This window comes from Episyrphus balteatus, chromosome 1 (genome assembly GCF_945859705.1).
Source record: "Episyrphus balteatus chromosome 1, idEpiBalt1.1, whole genome shotgun sequence".
Classification (NCBI taxonomy): Eukaryota; Metazoa; Arthropoda; class Insecta; order Diptera; family Syrphidae; genus Episyrphus; species Episyrphus balteatus.
This window is the reverse complement of record NC_079134.1, coordinates 146,730,969-146,750,606: the sequence shown is the minus strand read 5'-3', so window position 1 is coordinate 146,750,606 and position 19,638 is coordinate 146,730,969. Positions and strand designations below refer to the sequence as shown.

General features: G+C 27.5%; 1 protein-coding gene across 1 annotated transcript in view; it reads left to right on the top strand.

The window, feature by feature from the left end:
• Positions 1 to 18,751, top strand: part of LOC129907371 (tyrosine-protein kinase Src42A-like) — a 68,488-nt gene extending 49,737 nt beyond the window's left edge. The window contains exon 3 of the mRNA XM_055983532.1: positions 18,637 to 18,751. Within this exon, the coding sequence (XP_055839507.1) occupies positions 18,637 to 18,640 (4 nt within the window). The 3' untranslated portion in view covers positions 18,641 to 18,751. The remainder of the gene's footprint in view (positions 1 to 18,636) is intronic.
• The last annotated feature ends 887 nt before the right edge of the window (positions 18,752 to 19,638 follow it).

The following is a 19,638-nucleotide window of genomic DNA, read 5'->3' as shown; positions in this document are numbered from 1 at the left end:
TTTTCTTTTGAAATAATATTTTCATAAAAGCTTCAACAAAATCCTATTTAAAAAGACTAATGCCTATATTAGCTGCTTCTACAAATTAATTAAAAACTAAAATATATTATCAAATTGTTTTTGATATATTAACATTGATGTTTTTTGGAACAAGACTCGAGAGTTCTCAGAAAAGTGTCGTATTGAAAAAAAGAAAAAATTTCTTTTTAACTTCAAAAGAGATAGAAGAAAACAGTTTTTTTCCAAATGCAAAAGAGCGTCCTTAAAAGCAGTATAACTGCATACCTAACAAAATTTCGTAAAAACTGTCCTCTACGAATAGAACTTTTGTAACAATTTGTAGCTATCTGGAAAAATCAAGTCATCAAGCAATGAAACAAATTCAGTATGTGCTCGTAATCACGTTTTCATACCACCAACAACAAATCCAATGCCAGTGGAATATTTTAAACAAAATGCCCTAAATATTATTGACTTAAAAAAAAAAAACACAACCATTTGATTAAAACTTGCAAAAGATTTTACGATTTTTTTTTTTTTTCAAAACTTTACAGATAAACCTTATTATTTCACAAGTTAGTTGTCATATTATTCCTTTGTTAATATTAAGCAATCCATATCCAACTACTTGGTAATTATGTACAAACAACTGCCTTCCATTGCAATGATAACGCATCCATAAAATCGCTAATTGAACTAAAAAAAAATCTATTATCTCCAAACTGTCTCGACGTTTTGGTATCTCTTAATTTAAAAATACACCAAAAATTAAGTAGATCATGTTCATTTTTATATATGGAATAATTTTGCCGGTCAGGTTTTATTATTTTAATCTTCTCCCTTAAAATAACTGGTCTTTCAAATTCTAAGAATGCACTTCAATATGTGACCACAAACATCTGAATTGATTATATATTTTTTATGAATTCGTGACAATTTGAACGAATCATATTAAAACAGGTTGATTTTTAGGTCTTTTAACAGACAATGTACTTACCTAAATATTGAAAACCACAATATATTACTTTTCAAGAATTTGAAATCTTTAGATTAAAAGTCTTATTATACTTTAACTTTATTTTAAAACAGTTATACGTCAACTCCTAACCCATGTCGGATAGTTAAGCAAGAGTTAAAATAAGGGTTAAATTTTTGTATTGATAAACCCTAAATACTGGTTAAATAGTAAACCACTACTTATTGAACATTATTTTTTTAGTTAAATCAAATCGTTGTGTACTAATTTTTTAGTACGAAATTACTCATATTTTTGGTTCGATTTTCTCCAAAATTATCTAAAAAATTGATATCATGAGTGAGGAAGTTATGCACGCAGTGTTTATCTTTATTTCAATGAAACTAATCAATATAAAGTAATTCCATGAATTCAATCAATTTATGCAAATAACAATTTCGTATGTCAATTATGAATTTTCTCCGAAATGACAATTCATGTTTTATCGACCACATCTCTATCTTGTGATGTTCAAATTACGTGAATTCTGGAAATAAAGCGGAACTGCCTGCCTACTGTGACAATAATTTCTCTCTCTCGTCTCGAGATAAAATTAGCAATTTGAATCTAAATATTATTTTGCTTTTGTTACACCCAACTTTCCTTGTAGATACACAAAGCTTGTCAGCGCATATCAATCAAAACCAGCATCACACTCATCGCACAGAGTATAAGTAGTTTGTAATTATAAACTAATTTAATTGCAAATTGTATATTTGGTTAATCATGTTTACATTTCCTGCCCCATAAACGCGTGTGTGCACAAATTGCGGGCACGTTTCACCAAAAAGAAAAGGAGTTTATCTGTGTTTTGTTTTTTACTTTCCTTATAAGTTTATTTAATTGCTGGCAAAAAAACCATACCCACTAATTAGGTTGAAAATTGGTATTGTTTTAAATTGGAAAAATAAGGATTTTATCTAAAAGATAAAAAATATTGTGTGTTATTGTTTTAATTGGGTCGAAAACCTTCAGCAAAAATTTAGTTTGCCTTTTTGTTTTTTTATTTATGAGGGATGCAATTACAAGGGCACTTGTCTTACTTACGAGTATATAGGGGTTCTCTCTTATACAATCTTTGTTATTAACACAGATCTGTTTTGTGTTTAATAAGCCAATTATATAATTGGTGTTATTAAAAAAAAAAAACACCAGATGTCACTTAAATTCTGGAAAGTACAAGAACAAAGTGACAAAAAATTAACAATGGGGATGATAATATTCTTTAACTATAATAATTGAAGTGTTTAAGACAAAAAAGGTGTTCAAAAAATATTTCATTTTATTTTTTTTAAATGATTTTTTATACATATTAAGAAAAGTTAAATAAAAAGAATTTTCGAAGACATGTGGCTTATTTAGTTAAAATGACTTCCTGGTTTTTTGTTTCTCTCTAGGTCAAGACAATATTGAAGTTACTAAAGGGTAAGTTTAGGGTTGGTAAAAAACCAAAATAAAAACGAGGTTACATTGTGAAGATAAATAAAATGCACGACTGGGGTCGCACGAACTTGCTCTTAGAGTTAAAGTTGTTTAAATTTTTAAGACTTTTTATATAGAAATTTGGAAAAAAAAAAAAATAAAATTCGTTTAAAAAAAAAAATAAAATAAAATCTGAAATTAAATTGCCCTCCAAAACAAGTATGCAGTTTTGATTGATATATTAACATGCATTTTTAGAAAAAAAATTTTCAAAATCGTTAGAGCCGTTTTTTAAAAAACTAATTTTTTATAAATAATTTTTTGGAAAAAAAGTTTAAAAATAAAATTGGTATGCCATTTTGTAGAAATCACTAATCAACATCTAAAAACAAAATTTCAAAAGAATTAAATGTACCGTTTTCGAAAATTTGATTTTTCAAAAAAAAATTTTCAAAATTTTTTTAAAAATCCAAAAATTATTTTTTCCAAAATTTTATTTTTGGCTTATATTTAAATTATATAAATGCTTCTTCACAAAAAGTTTCGTTGAAATCGAATAAGCAGTTTTGGAGATAATCGGATTTGAAAAAAACGGTTCTATGGCAGGTACCGTTAATAATGATTTTCAAAAAAAAAATTTTTCATTAGAAGATAGACCTAAACTTTAAATTAACACTTGAATTTTTTAAACAAAATCGTTTTAGCCGTTTTCGAGATATTTCAATTTTACAAAAATCGGTATATGACAAGTACCGTTATTTTTGGTCCAAAAAAATTAATTCCAAAAACCCCTCTGGAGAGTCGCCAAATAACGCTGCATACCAGGTTTGACATCAATCGGTCCATCCGTTTAGGCTGTAGCTCCTTATACAGACAGACTGACAGACTGACAGACTGACAGACTGACAGACTGACAGACTGACAGACTGACAGACTGACAGACTGACAGACTGACAGACTGACAGACTGACAGACTGACAGACTGACAGACTGACAGACTGACAGACTGACAGACTGACAGACTGACAGACTGACAGACTGACAGACTGACAGACTGACAGACTGACAGACTGACAGACTGACAGACTGACAGACTGACAGACTGACAGACTGACAGACTGACAGACTGACAGACTGACAGACTGACAGGCTGACAGACTGACAGACTGACAGACTGACAGACTGACAGACTGACAGACTGACAGACTGACAGACTGACAGACTGACAGACTGACAGACTGACAGACTGACAGACTGACAGACTGACAGACTGACAGACTGACAGACTGACAGACTGACAGACTGACAGACTGACAGACTGACAGACTGACAGACTGACAGACTGACAGACTGACAGACTGACAGACTGACAGACTGACAGACTGACAGACTGACAGACTGACAGACTGACAGACTGACAGACTGACAGACTGACAGACTGACAGACTGACAGACTGACAGACTGACAGACTGACAGACTGACAGACTGACAGACTGACAGACTGACAGACTGACAGACTGACAGACTGACAGACTGACAGACTGACAGACTGACAGACTGACAGACTGACAGACTGACAGACTGACAGACTGACAGACTGACAGACTGACAGACTGACAGACTGACAGACAGACTGACAGACAGACAGACGGACTTCCGGGACCCACTTTTTTGGCATTGTCTACCATCGTAATGTCATGGAAAAATGTTATCTCAACTTTTTTTTTTGTACGAATGCATAACTTGATATATAGTACCTATATCGCAAGTAAAAATGTGGGTCCCGCAATTCTGTCTCTCTTTATTTCGAGCTACAGCCTTAGGATTTACTTCTGTCTTTGTAGTTCCCTAAAGAGGAAATCATTTTTATTTCCTGGACAAAAATTAGCAGTACTTGCCACTTTCTCGTAAACGACACCACCAATTTTCATGAAAAATTTTTGTTCAAAAACTTTAAAAAAATATTCAAAAAAAAAAAAAAATTATTTTTTTTTCAAAGTTTTTTTTTTGAACAATTTGAAAACGGACAAATGAGTTTTATTGAATCTTTAATAATTTAATTATTTGTCAATTAATATTTTCTTTTACCAAATTTTTTTTTGAATTAAATAAAAATAAAAAAAAAATATTTTTTAATAAAAATGGTTCTAACGATTTTTTTGTTATTCAAGAAATTGAATTTTGAAATTTTGGATGTCAAAACCATTAAAAGAAATGTTTTTTTGTAACTTTGAACTATATTTTTTTTATATTTCTTAATTTTTTCTATTTCTTCAAATATCTTTGGATTTATTTTATAATTTTTAAACAATTTTAAATATTGCAAGCAACTATTCGCATGAGAGCAAATCGTGAATTATATTAAAAAAAAAGAAAAATATTACTCAAATTGTTAACTTAGTGAAATCAGAAAAATAAATATAAAACAAAATTTATTTTTTTCTGTCATGATTTAAATTTCTTAAAAAAAATAACCAATTCGTTTTATTTTATATAAAATTTAAAATCTTGAAATACAAGATAAAGAAAATTTATAAACCAGACCTAAAGCCCACTCAGGATTGAATTTATATTCAAAAATAAGGTCACGAAAATAGGAATTATTGAAATATTTTGTACTTGTTTTTTTTTTCATTCATATTTTTCATATTGTTTTCTTCTTCAAACCCATTAAAGGATACTTCGAAAATGTCATAAACCTATAAATAAACCAATCCTCATTGTTAATGGATTCCATAAATAAAAATTTTACAATGGGGGATTTTTGTTAAATAAAAATAGCACAAACCACAATTATTTTAATGGTGAACTATCAAAGTAACCATCATTGAGCCTAGGAAAACAGGCGACACTCTAAAAGAAACTGCATTCATCTGGTCTTCTTTAAACAAAACAAAATCTCAATTTAAGTACCAACACATTAAAATCCATTGTGGTGTGGGAAAACAAAAATTATTAAAACCATCAGCACAATGCATTTTTTAGAATCAGCATCAGCATCCTATAAAACCTTACTATGCACTATAGTAATATAAAAAAGAATATTACTGACCCTTTATATAGATTAACACAATGAATCTTCTTCAAGCACTGAGGAATTCTCTGGAAATAAAAATTCGAAAAGATAACAGTAATTATTCTTAGTATTATTGCATATAAATTATTATTTGTCATCTTATGCTTAAGTTAAGATTATTATCGCCACAAATTGCTTTTTAATAGTTTATAAATACCTAGCTTTATTTTTTGTTATTTTTCACAAATTGTTGACATTCTTTGTAATGATTAATCTATTATCATTAATTTATTTAATAGGTAGACAAACAATAAAACAAAACAGTACTTAAAGCATAACAGCAATTTTAGTAATAATTTTATTATTTAACACTTAAGAACAAAAATTAACCTAACTATTCTTTTTAATTCTAAAACACCGCGTTGGGGTCGTATAAATGTAATGTTAACATTTAAGAAAAACCGGGTTGGATCGAGAACTGCTTCTCTCTGGATATATAACATACAGTAGCGAGCAAAAAAAAAATGCAAACAATAAAATAATTTGCATTTTTTTGCTCGTCTAAAAACGCATATTTAGGTAGACTTTTGACCAAATAATGGTCTCTGTTTAATTGACTCTGTTTAATGAAAATAAAACAGTTTCAATATGCCAAATTTGGTAACTTAGTTCTTGTTCAAAACTCTTTAAATCTCTTTTGTTTGCATTTTTTTTTGCTCGCTACTGTATTTGCAACAACAACAGATAGAAATTTAAGTAAAAAAAAAATTTAAAATTTTTTGAAAAATGTTTAATTTAGAAACTTTAAAATTCGTAAGTAGGTACTTTTCTTAACAAAAACAAATTTTTTGAAATATTGCTATACATTTTATTACATTAATATACACAACTTTTGGTCCTTCCCAAAATTCGCTGAAAATAAATTAATCATCGTCTTATGTGAAAAAGTAGAATCTTGGCATAAACGTTTTATTTACCACAAAAATAAAAAATTAAATGAGTCCACAATAACATCTAATGTTTTTTTTCTTTGGGAGAAGAAATATTATTTGCAGCTAATTTATTGCATTATTTTGTATACCTACCATTTAATAGTAGGTATTTTTTAAATTTAAAATTCTTCAATTAGCTTCTTTTTTTTTAAATTCTTTTGTAAAATATTAATTAATTAATTACACTTATTTTTTTAAATATTTTAAAAAATTTAGTAAATCTTAAAAAAATTGATACAAAATTCAAAATTATTATCAAATATCTTGAAAACGATAAAGAGAGGGTAAACAAAAAAATATTTAAATTTTTTTTAAAAGAATGTTTAGAAAATCAAAATAACCGTTGTGATATTTTATAAACAATATAATTGGCGGTTATTTTTCACTGTGTAAACATTGTTGCTAAAAATTTTAACTACCTATATAATTTTTTTCCTAAAAAATATACCTATTTATGTACATTAAAAAATTTGAAAAGAATTTATTACTCTAAAATTTGTGCATAGATAGGTTTAAAAAAAAGAGTGTGTGTGCTAACTGTTAATCACCCCAACGCCGCAAAAGAAGTATAACTTCAAAAATGTTTTTTTTTCTCATTAGTGGGAAAAAAAAGATTTAATTTTCCGTAATGTTTTAAAAAGCCTTATCTTTGTTGCTTCAGAGTGCTTGAAAGAGCAGCTTTAGGCTTAAAATTTCAGATCTAACATCTAATGACGAAACATTCAGTAAAGTGATGTGCATCGCGCTCTCCTATTGAATCATGTTAAAAAAAGTATTTTTTTTTAAATTCTATTAACGTGGACAAAATTTGTCTGACTTTAAATGTTTATTTAGCTTAAATAACCTATTTTGAAAACGTTGATTAACCTTTTCTCGTTGAGAATTCGAATCTTGGACGAGAAATTATCGTTTTTCTTTTGACAATCGATATCCCAGAAACTAATTATTGTAAAATTGAAGGTAGGTTTTAAAAATTTTAATAAAATTGGATTTGTTTTTTTTTTTTTAATTTTAATTTTAATTTTTTGGAATATAAAATTGAAGTAAATTTTTTTTTGTGTTTTTTCGACGCTCTACAAAACCACTACCTAATAAAAGTATGTCTTCCATTCTTCATTACACCCACAAAAAAACTTCAGAGCGTCAGCCGTTTAAGCCGTTCTTTTGTTCTTCAATAAAACGATCCGGTTTTTTTCTTAGCATAATCTATAACCACTTTTTTCATGCAAACAATGTTTCCATTTATAAAGAAAATGTTTCATAGCTTTGCTTAGATTTTTTTTTGAAAATTAAATTTTTCCTTTTTTTGAAAATTAAATTTTTTTTTATTTTTTTGAAAATTAAATTTTTTTTTTTTGAAAATTCCATTTTTTCCATTATGAGTTATTTTCATTGTAAATGTAGTCAAGACAATTTTTCCAACTCCAACAAAACAATCAAGAAAATTGAATTTATTTATTTTTAGTATGTTTTTCTTTTAAATTTCAATATTGTAAAACCTCTTTAAGCCTAGTAGGTACATACTTGTGAAGCAAGTCGTGAAGTGAATCCATACAATTTATTTTTTTGTCATCCGTGAACTTTCCTGTGAACCTTCGTGGTGAAAAAAAAAAAATTGGAGAGTTTTGCTTCACGATGCACATAGGAGTATTTGCAGTAAAAACCTGGTCATAAGTCGATTTTCTGAAAATCAAAATTGACACCAAAAAGTTTGGCAAAGCGGATCCAAAATAAACATGTGTCAATATGCTGCACTCATTTTTTTGTTTTTCGATTGTTTCTAGTTAAAAAACTGAGTTCAAAGTTAACTGTTACATCTACCTCATTTTGATTTGAATGCGAAGTATTTTGGTAAGTGTTATTCTATATGCGGTATCGAAGTGTTGTGATAGAAATCTAAAAAAATTTAAATGGATTGAGAATTCTTCTTCAGTTATTTATTAACGATATTAATAAAGTTTTGGAAATGTGAGATGGTGATTTCTATTTTAATTAGGGCTTGGAACTAGTATCTTAAAACTTGATATTTTTGTTAAGTTATTATTTGAACTTTAATGATTTTGTTTTAGTATACCCCGTTATTCTGCGATGAATTGAAACTTATGAGTTAGTTTATATATTCTTTAACACAATGCAACAAAAATTGGGTGCTCTTAGGTGCTCTTTAGAGAATTGAGGGTCAATTAGTTTTTCACTTTCTGATGGAAAATACTCCTTACTTTATGCAACGTTTTTTATTTTTAAATTAAATTTACTGATGTCATTAGTGTGTTTTATTTTGGATGATCTTAATTAAGAGGAAGAGAGAAAAGAAACTGAGAATTGCGTATTAGGGATGAGGAAAAAAATTTGAGAAAAAATTGATGACAGTACTCCTATGTAGTTCACGTGCAAAATGTACGGGAATCTCTTTCACTCGTGAACTTACTCCCCCTATACAGGGTGTCCCAAAAGTTAACGTCGAAATGAAAACGGTAGATAGGGTAGGTGGTGACAGTTATCAGAAAAATAATAAAAAAAATCGCAGCCATATATTTTGTGAGTTATGGGCATTTGAAAAAAAGTCGAAAAAATAGTCACCCTGTGACGGTTTTTCATGTGCCGTGACTACAAATCTTAAGTTTTATCATTTTTTTCTTTTGCTACGCAACCTTAAACTACCCTGCTACCAAATGCATTCAAAAATTTTAACTCAGCTGCATCAGTTTTAAAGCAAATATTACTTTTTTTCCCAACTAAGTACTAAAAAATTTTACGTGACTCTAATTCAATGTACCGTAGTGTAAACAAAATGCTCTACAATGTTTCGGCAAGTTACCTTAAAAGTTGGTGTGTTCAATTCTCTTTTCAAAATGGTATAATATTGTTGAGAATATTCCATAAATAACCGAGATAAAATTTTTTTTCTTAAGAAATCTGACTTGTTTATTAGGTAATTTTCCCATTTTATTTAAGTTTTTGTGTTCTGGAAGGTTCTGAAAGGGTACAACACCTAAATAATATGGGAAAACTACCTAATAAAAAAGTCGGATTTCTTAAGAAACAAATTTTATCTCGGTTATTTATTAAATATTCTCAACAATCTTATACCATTTTGAAAAGAGAATTGAACACACCAACTTTTAAGGTAACTTGCCGAAACATTGTAGAGCATTTTGTTTACACTACGGTACATTGAATTAGAGTCACGTAAAATTTTTTAGTACTTAGTTGGGAAAAAAAGTAATATTTGCTTTAAAACTGATGCAGCTGAGTTAAAATTTTTGAATGCATTTGGTAGCAGGGTAGTTTAAGGTTGCGTAGCAAAAGAAAAAAATGATAAAACTTAAGATTTGTAGTCACGGCACATGAAAAACCGTCACAGGGTGACCATTTTTTGCGACTTTTTTTCAAATGCTCATAACTCACAAAATATATGGCTGAGATTTTTTTTATTATTTTTCTGATAACTGTCACCACCTACCCTATCTACCGTTTTCATTTCGACGTTAACTTTTGGGACACCCTGTATATTTTTTCGAACAAAATTAATTTGAAAATTGAAAACAAACAAAGTTGTATGAATTCACTTCACTACTTGCCACATTTTTTTTAAATTGTTGGATAAAATATATTCGTTACTCAAAGATATTTATTATGTTAGTATTTTTTGCAATCCAATACGTTTCCATTCTTACATTCTTATCTTAAGTCACAGTAAAAAGTATTATCTAATATTTTAGCATTGCAATTGGGAGTTTTCCACTGCTTGACACACGCTACTAACTCTACAATAGGTGGCTATTACATTTACAATTTGATTGTAAACGATTGAAAATATCAATCGTAATAATTATATTATGATCGTATTTTTTTTTTTTAATTAATTGATTCTATTTTCTCAAGTTTCAAAATAACATAATTATCAAGAGAAAGTAATTCGTCGAAATCGAACATAAATTTTATGTGAAAATATCTGAGTGTTTTTCCATTGACTTTTGTTGAACATAATGTATTGTTGTTGTTTTCTTTTTTTAAATTTGTTTTGACCAACTTTTTGATATGGTGCATGGTACCCATGCACCCAAAAGGTACTTATACTCTTCTTCATTAATGAATTTCTTTAGCAATGAATAATAATAATCTGACTTGCAATTCTTCTGAAATGTTGAACGAGAAAGAAGGGCATGATGATTATTTGTTGGCGGAAGAGAAGAGTTGCAATTGGAAAAGACTCTGCACTGTATCGAATCTTTTCCTGAAAATGATGCAAAAAAGGTTCTTCGAACTTCCAGAAAGAACGCAAAAGTGCGTGTTAAATTGAAATACATTTAAGCCTTCAAGTGATTTAGAGTTTGTTTTTTTTTTTTTTTGTAAGAATATTTCTCCAATTTTTCTTGAAGCTTCTGAAGCTTACAAAATTGTAAATTTTTAAGGCAGTTTATCATAAGAATTCTACAATTCCAACAATTTGTCCATAATCTTCATTATGCCATTGGTCTTCTTTCACAAAAAAATCGGAAATACTTCAATAACAACATAAACCTTTTAACCTGACGTAATTTTTCTCGGAAGTCGATGTACGTCAGTGGCGTCAATTTGGTGCATCATCTGTCGATTTTGCGTGCATATTGATACCCAATACCCAGTTCAACAGAAGACCAGCAGATTGACCTACATTCTCACACAATCAATAAACAAAAACATCTCGAACATTCAACATCATTATCGAACTGTAAATGGATGGTCGCTGTGCGCATCTCTTTTCCGGTTGGAATTGGCTCGTTGTTGTTTATAGGCATCAGACAGAAAGTTGGAATTTTTTTATTAAATTTTAAATCTCAAGATTTGTTGGTTATTGTGTCGTCTGGACAGGTGGTGTTTTTGATTTTATTTGGGATGACTTGGATTTTTGTTTTTATTGTTCCCTGGAGGTCATTATTATTAGAAAGCCACCAAAATAAGTTGCATAGCTTTTATATATAATTATATATGCATTTTTTCAGTATCATTTAAGAGATAGATTGAGATTTCTCTTATAATGATGCAATTCTAATTGGGAAAATGCAACGGAATGTATTATAGACGTATATCTGACAATAGGTTACACCTTAATTCTCAATTCAATTTCAATCAGTTGATGGAATTTTCTCGGATAAGATTTAAATTTATATCTATCAATGTAGAGTAGCAGTATAAAATGTACATAATATACAATTTATAAACCTGTAATATAATAAAGAGGCTGCCCCAATGCTAATCAATGTGACGAGAATGAGATTTGAATTCAATTCATCGTTGTCGCATGCCGTAGCACGTGAATCATTCAATAGTGCTTTGTGATACACTCCGAGTTATGACAATATTCGGAGTTTTTTTTTATAGTTTTATTTTCTAAAGATAATGTAAAAAAGTTTCTTAAACTTTGAAATCTTTAAAATCTTAGTCAGGCTCAAAGGTATGAAGTAAGGAAAAAGAGAGTTAATAATGTATTATTTTTGTTTGCAAAGTTGAATAAATGTATCGAAATATGACTTAACTAGTAGTTTATATATTGAATTGGTTTCTTTCAATGCAGTCTGAAAATATATGCACTTTAAAGACAAATTTTTAAATTTTTAATTACAATTTGAAAAAAAAAAACATTTTCCACACATTTTGAGATTTTGATTTTTTTATAGATCTAAGAACGGATCTCTTTACTATTCAAATGAAAAAAAAACTGTTGTTCCATCCACATTTGAAAAAAAAACGTAAGGTTCAAAAACAGAATGTAGAAATTAATAACTATAAGAAAAAAACATAGAACGAAAAAAAAGGACGGATTAATGAAATAGCGTTTAAATTGGCAACTAGCAATCTTACAAATACACGATTTTAGATAGTAAGTGTTGTATCCCATAAGTAAAATTTCGTATCATTACTTTTGCGGTAAGGGAATTGTTGGTACCTAATATTAAAATCATCAAATTAATTACCCAAGAATAATTGAACAATTTACAATGATCGTTACGATTTTCAAATAAAAAAGTGTCACACATAACGATTTTGATATTTGATATGATTTGATTTATACTGTAGTAAATAAAGTTTTTTTTTTGTCAAAAACTATTTTCTGAAACGAAATTTCTTAATATAATGTCATTACGATTTTTTTTTTAAATGTTTGAAATCTTTGGTGTAAAAAATTATTTAAAAATAAACGGTTTTGACAAATTTTAAGAAAAAATAATAAAAATTCCAACACAAAATATTAAACGCGTGGAAGATGTTTTTGTAATTTTAAATACAATTTTCTCGTACTTACGACTGGTGTGGCACATTCGTGAATTTTATCTATTATGTTCAAATTTTAAACTGGCACATTGCATCCCTTATGTAAAATATCTTTCGAATATTCTGATTAATCGCACGAAAATTAAACAAATTGTATCAAACTTAAAAATGTTTCCATACAAAAATGTTACACATACGCCACAGTGACCCACTATGTAAAAGCTCACCGAATGATAAACATCTTTTTAATTGCTTACTTCATACGGAAATCAATTTGCTGTAAAAGGTATAAACGGGTTCATTCAAAATAATTAAACACGAAATTTGAAATTTTTTGAAAAAAGAAATAGGTAGTTTAGTTTTTTTTTTTAATTTAAAATTTTTTTAATTTAAATTTTTTAAAAGTAAAATAAATTCATGACACTAATCAAGTTATTCAAAATGTAGTTCATTGCGATGACGACTATGATGCTGTTACTGCTGCCTCTGCTGCTGTGACTGTCACTGTCTCTCAATACATATTTCCAATAAAATGTGTCATCTTTGAATAAATTAAATCACTTTGATTTATATTTTTTTTTTCTATTTAGAAACTGTATTGATTGGATATGTTTGTTTGATGTTATTTTGTATTTATCATCTTCTTTGTTGTTATACTTTACAATAAATTGTAAAAAAAAAAGAAAAATGTTGTTTAATTATTATGCCGGTTATGTGACGTTACGAGTTGAATGGAATTTGACATGATGTTATAATGTCACGGATTTAATTTGTAAACAAACAAAAAAAAAATTATAATCAAAATGTTAAACATTACTAAATGCCTATAAGTCTGGAGTAAACTTTTGTTTATGTTTTTTTTTTGTTTTGTTTTGTTTTTAAGGAAATAAATCAAAAAGGTTATAAGAAAATAAAGTTGTTCACTTTTAATGTGTTATTAGTTTTGACAGGAAAAGTGGTTTTTTTTTTTAATAGCTTCGCCAACATTGATGCTTTCAATTTATGAACAATTAGTGTGACCTAACATTTATCTAAAATGCTAGTTCAAAATGAACTATGACGATATTGAACTATGACGATTTAATATAGTTTTTTGCTATCTCAGAAAATAATACAAAGTTTAGCATAATTTAATTGATGATATACGACAAATTAAAAAAAAGTTAAAAAGTTTTTAAATTAATTATTTTTTTTTTTGACAGATCAGTTCTCTGAAACGATTCTAAATTAATTCTTAGAAGTATAAATTTGATCAATGTCATCTTGTAGCTTTTTTTGTTTTGTATAATTTAAAAAGTAGCAGTTTTTTTCTGCTTTAAATCTTAACAAAAATGTCATAAATTTGAAATTTTATATTCAATTTGTTGTCATACAAGTAATTCATTACAGTTTACTAAACAAGCAAGATCAAATATACAAATATTTGCATGCATAAATTCTAAGAACTTATAGGTTTCTATACAAATAATTTAAACCCATTGATGCTGTGGGTTTCTCCATAGTGTTCGAGTTGTGAGTTCTTCGAAACTTGATTGCAAAACCTTGAATGAATTGGCGATAAATGACAAATAAATAGCTTTTTTTTTGAGAAAACATGATAAACAAAAATTTGGGCTATTCATATGTTTTAAAAGTAGGAAGTGTATTTTTTAAAGAAAAGAAACAATTGAAAAAAAAAAATTTGAAATCGACATACTTTTGATGATTAGACTCAATTTCTACCTAACAAGTGAAAATAAAATTGTTTTACTCCACAGTCTTGTCATTATGTATCTTATAAGAACCTTGAACTAGAGTAACTTTCAAGGGTTAACTAGTTAGACCATTAATAAACCATTAAAGCTTTCTTTATCGTTTTCTTTTTGTTTTAGTTCTAATTTACCTACAACTCGTTGGAAAATTAAATTATCCACGTGAGCTTATTCATTTAAAATCTACAACGTGTATTTAAAACAATTTAAAAATTATGAATACAAAAAATGGTACATTATGAAGATGAGCTTCATATTTTTAATTTTTTATAATAATTTGTATAAATATAAAGTAACGACACTTAAATATACAGCATAAGCTGTCATTTATAGTTCTCTCGAGACAATTATTAATAAAATTATAGACAATTTAAACAATCAACTTTTTACCTGTCTATTATGTCAATATATTGAACAGATAAATTTATAATACGAGTATAGTACAGTCAATCTGTTTTAATTTGATGTGAGAAAAATGGTGGACAACTATATTTTCTTTGAACTATTTTCATTGATTGGTTAATCATATTTTTTGAAAAGTTGAAAGTTTCTAAATATTTTATTCCTTTTATATACCACTTTTGTTTAGCAAAAATTAAATCTTTGTTTATTTTGCAATGAAAAGAATCACAAGTATCAAGCGTTAATGTAATGGTAACCAAAAATTATACGAGCCTTTGAATGAAAGGGTGTTTTTTTTCCAGTAAAGATAACAAAAATAACCCCGATTTTTTTCGTTCAAAACCGTTACATCTCCCTTGTTTGAAAAAATACACTTTTATCCAAAACTGTATAGCCGCCTTAGGCTTTTTAAATGTTACAATGACTCATATGGAAAAAGAATTAACTTAAGCTCTATCTCACTTTTTAGTACATTTTCTAGAAACCTATCTCAAAAAATGAGATATATTTCAGGAAAATGTACTGAAAAGTGAGATAAGAGCTTAAGCTCATTGTTATTGCATACGAGCCAATATTACTAAATTTTAATCGAGTTTATGAGGTCTCTTAAATTTTGACTTCTATCTAAAATTTATCGTTATTACTTAATATAATAAGGGTACCCTATACATTTTTTCCAATAAAAAAAAAACACCCTTTAAAGCATGATATTCTTATTAACTTTTAAAATTCTTGGTTTCAAATTTAAATGAAGCGTAACATTTTTAGTTTTTCAAATAAACCGACATATTCTCTACAACTAAAAAAAAAACACCCTTTCACCTGAAAAAAAAAAAAATGTATAGGCTTATTTTTTCGTAATTTTTTGCAATGACAACATTTTTAATGAAGTTCGTAAGCTTGCTTTTTGTACCATTAAATTTTTTTAGACTTATAGCAAATTTTCATTACTTAAAAAAAAAACACCCTTTCTCCTAAAATAACATTTTTACATAACATAACTAAAGTAACATTTTTACCAATTTCAAACCAATTTCAACTCACAAAAATTTTTCAGTTAAGCAATTGAAAAAAAAAATATAACCCATTTGATGAAAAATGATTTCCAGTAGAACTTTAAACCGCATGTAAAAGAAAATTAAAAATATCTAAAAAATTAGAGCTCCTAGTATGGAACCAATGTGATTTTTAGGTTTAACTGAGTCCAAATATATAAGGTTTGATATACCTACATTTTTCTGGAAAATGTTAATGAACGTTTAAAATAATCATATCTTAAAAATAAGTACTAACCAAGCCCCAAAATGTAAAAAACGAAAGTATTAAAACAAAAAAAAAAATGGAACTCTTAGAAATGAATGAAAGTGATTTTTAAGCTAACTCAGTCGAAATACATTAAGTTCAATATACTTTGTTCTCGAATATTTTAATAACGCTTATATTAAGCATGGAGTTTGAATTTAATATATAAATACCTATTACATATTTCAACAACTAGAGCTTCTATCCATACATTTTGATGATGATTCTTTCTGGAAAATTTCAAAAAGTTTAAAATTTTTGACCAGTCTTGTCACAGTTTTTTGGTACTTATTCTGAATTCCATTATGGGAGCGGGTCAAAATTCTGGCTTCAAAATTTTGGTTTTCAAATTTCTGCTTTTTTCAAAAAAATTCTGTTTTTCAAATTTCTGGTTTTTTTATATTCTTTCTTACAAAATTCTGCATTTTTAAATTCTGCTTTTCAAAATTCTGCCAGCATTTTATTTTAAGAAAAAAATTCTGCTAATTCTGTTTTTTTTTTTTTTTTCAAAGCATACGCGTTTCCTTAACAAAAATACACCTCATTAATGTAATTTAAGTTTGGTACTTTCCTTACTGCCTAGAAGACTTTTTTATAACTCGCATCTATGTATATACCGTTGAAAACTAATTAGAAACGATGAAGAATATTCCTTTACTTATTCAATTTTTTGAATATTAATTTTTATTTGATCAGTTAAAAAATTTTCAATTATCATTTTTCGAAGATATTTATCATTAAAGACCTTTTCTCAATATTTTTAAATTTATTGATTTAAAAAAAAAATTAATACCTATAACAAATATTGACATAGTACCTACCTACTCGTAAAAAGCAGCAAATTTTGCGAAATGATTATGTTACAAAACTCTAAAGTAGAATTTTGACAAAAGAATTTTGATCCCGGCAGAATTTTGACCCCAACTCTTCCATTATTTCTTAAAAAAAAAAAACACAAAAATAAAAGCACAAAGGATGCCTACTTTTCAAAGAGTATTGACTTGTTTTTGATGTCATTATATTCAGCTTTAAAAAATAACTTAAAAACATGCCTCATATCATAAGATTATTGTTAAACTCCTCCCGAAAATTAATACTCTTCCATCCAACTTTTTTACTTGCTCAATAGGGCAAGTATTGGTTTCGTGTCAAAAAAAAAATTCGTGGTTTTAATCAAAACTAACATTACGATGATGGAGAAGTCCGAACAAGTGGTTTTCGTCATGACGTCCGTCGGTCTGTGCGTCGGTGCGTCTGTGCGTCGTCAAAAAAAAGGTGTACATGAAGCTGCAGCTTAAACGGGTGGACGGTACAGATGATTTTTTCTTAATTTCAAAGGTTGTTTTTTTTTTTGTTTTTTAATATCTCGCTTAGAACATATACCTCCCATACAAAGTGTTCGAGGTATTTCAATTTTCTCGAAAACGGCTCTAACGATTTTGATTAAATGTAACACACGTAATACTGTAGATAAATCTAACAAAACTGCATTTTTAGTTTTTCTCAAAAAATACGTATAGTGAAAATATGATGTTAAATTTTTTTTTAACCGCTGATGTCGGCTCTTCCCGTGTATCGTTAATGAGTTATTGCAATTTTCTCGAAAACGACTCTAACGATTTTGATTAAATTTGACATACATAATGCTGTAAGTGATTTTAATATAATTGTGTTTTTTGTTTTTCTCAAAAAATATGGGTAACGGAAATTATAAAAAAAATTTACATATTTTTGCATTTCTTATGAAATTCCTTAAAAAATCAAATTATAATTAATTCAAAATATTTTTTTAACCGCTGATGTCGGCTCTTCCCGTGTATCGTTAATGAGTTATTGCAATTTTCTCGAAAACGACTCTAACGATTTTGATTAAATTTGACATACATAATGCTGTAAGTGATTTTAATATAATTGTGTTTTTTGTTTTTCTCAAAAAATATGGGTAACGGAAATTATAAAAAAAATTTACATATTTTTGCATTTCTTATGAAATTCCTTAAAAAATCAAATTATAATTAATTCAAAATATTTTTTACAAAAAAGCTGTTACATAAAAGGTACTTTTATCATAAGAGCAAGTAAGTGCGACCCCAGTCGTGCATTTTATTTTAAGCTCTCTTGATAAGTCATCAGTTGTGTTTTTGGGTCTTAAACATTTTATTTATTTTCATCGTTTTCGAATTTAAAATGTGAAAAAGATTAAAATTTTACTGACTTGATGCAAATTCTACATTCTCTTAGCATTTTCCGAGAATTAGTTATTATACTGAATTTAAATAAAGTTTTCAAAATTTTCACTTGTGAAATAACTATGGTGCATTTAATCAGCAGTTAATGATTCAATTACAAAATATGTTTAATTCTGTGAATATATAATAGTTAACGAAATCGATACTACTAAAACTTTTTTCAATAATACAAACCAAATTATATCATATTCAAATTTTAACTAAAATATTTCTTAATTTTTCTCATTCTAGGTAAGTCCAATCATAATATTTACAGTCGTTAGTAGTAAGTACAAAAATTTTTTTTTTTTTTTTTTACAAACAACGAAAATTATTTTAAACATTGTAAGAAAATAACGTCAAAAAGTGCCAATCTCCTGTATTAAAAAAAAGTATTTACTATTGATAATATGAATAAAACCACTAAATGACTTGATATATTTAATAAGCAAATTGAAGAACACATCATTTAAATTTAATTTTCATGTTTTGCTAGACTTGGATGTAAAATTCAACAATTCGACTAAAATTCGTCACCAGTTATAATTTTTATTTATAATTTAAAATATATGTACCTGAACTTAAACGATAAAATTAACTTACAGCCTTATATTTTATCGCTCTAAAATAGACTATGAAAATTTAAAATTCTGCATATTTTTTTAAATGTAAACAACAAAAAAATTTATTTACGTGACATGTAAACTAAGTCAATTTAAGTCTATCATAACTGACACATAACAACAAAAATAAACAGTAGTAGTCAGACAATACGGGTATATCATTTATGCTTTAAATAAATATAGTTTAACAAAAATTCCCACGTGAACTAACATTTAATATTCTTATCTGTAAACAAAACAAATAACTTTTTTTATTCGTCGCAGTAATATGCACTGCATAACTTCAATTAATACAAAAAAAAAAAAGAATACTTGATATATTTGGAATACCAAATTCTTAAAAAAAAAAAAAAAAAAACACTTAAAACGGCATTGAATGGCATTCAATATGTGTGTACATAATATTGACAATTTGTTTTCTTCCGTACCGGAAGAATTTATCTGTTCCGATAAAAAAAGATTTGTGTATAGTTATTTTTTAAATCAATTTGTATTTTTATTATTTTCTAGATGTTGTGTTTGTTTTTATGTTTTTATTCCGATTGCATATTAGTCGTAACAATAAATTCAAATAGGAACTCGTTAACTGCGCGTGCGATTTTTATGTAAATTTTTGTTTTTTATATTTCGC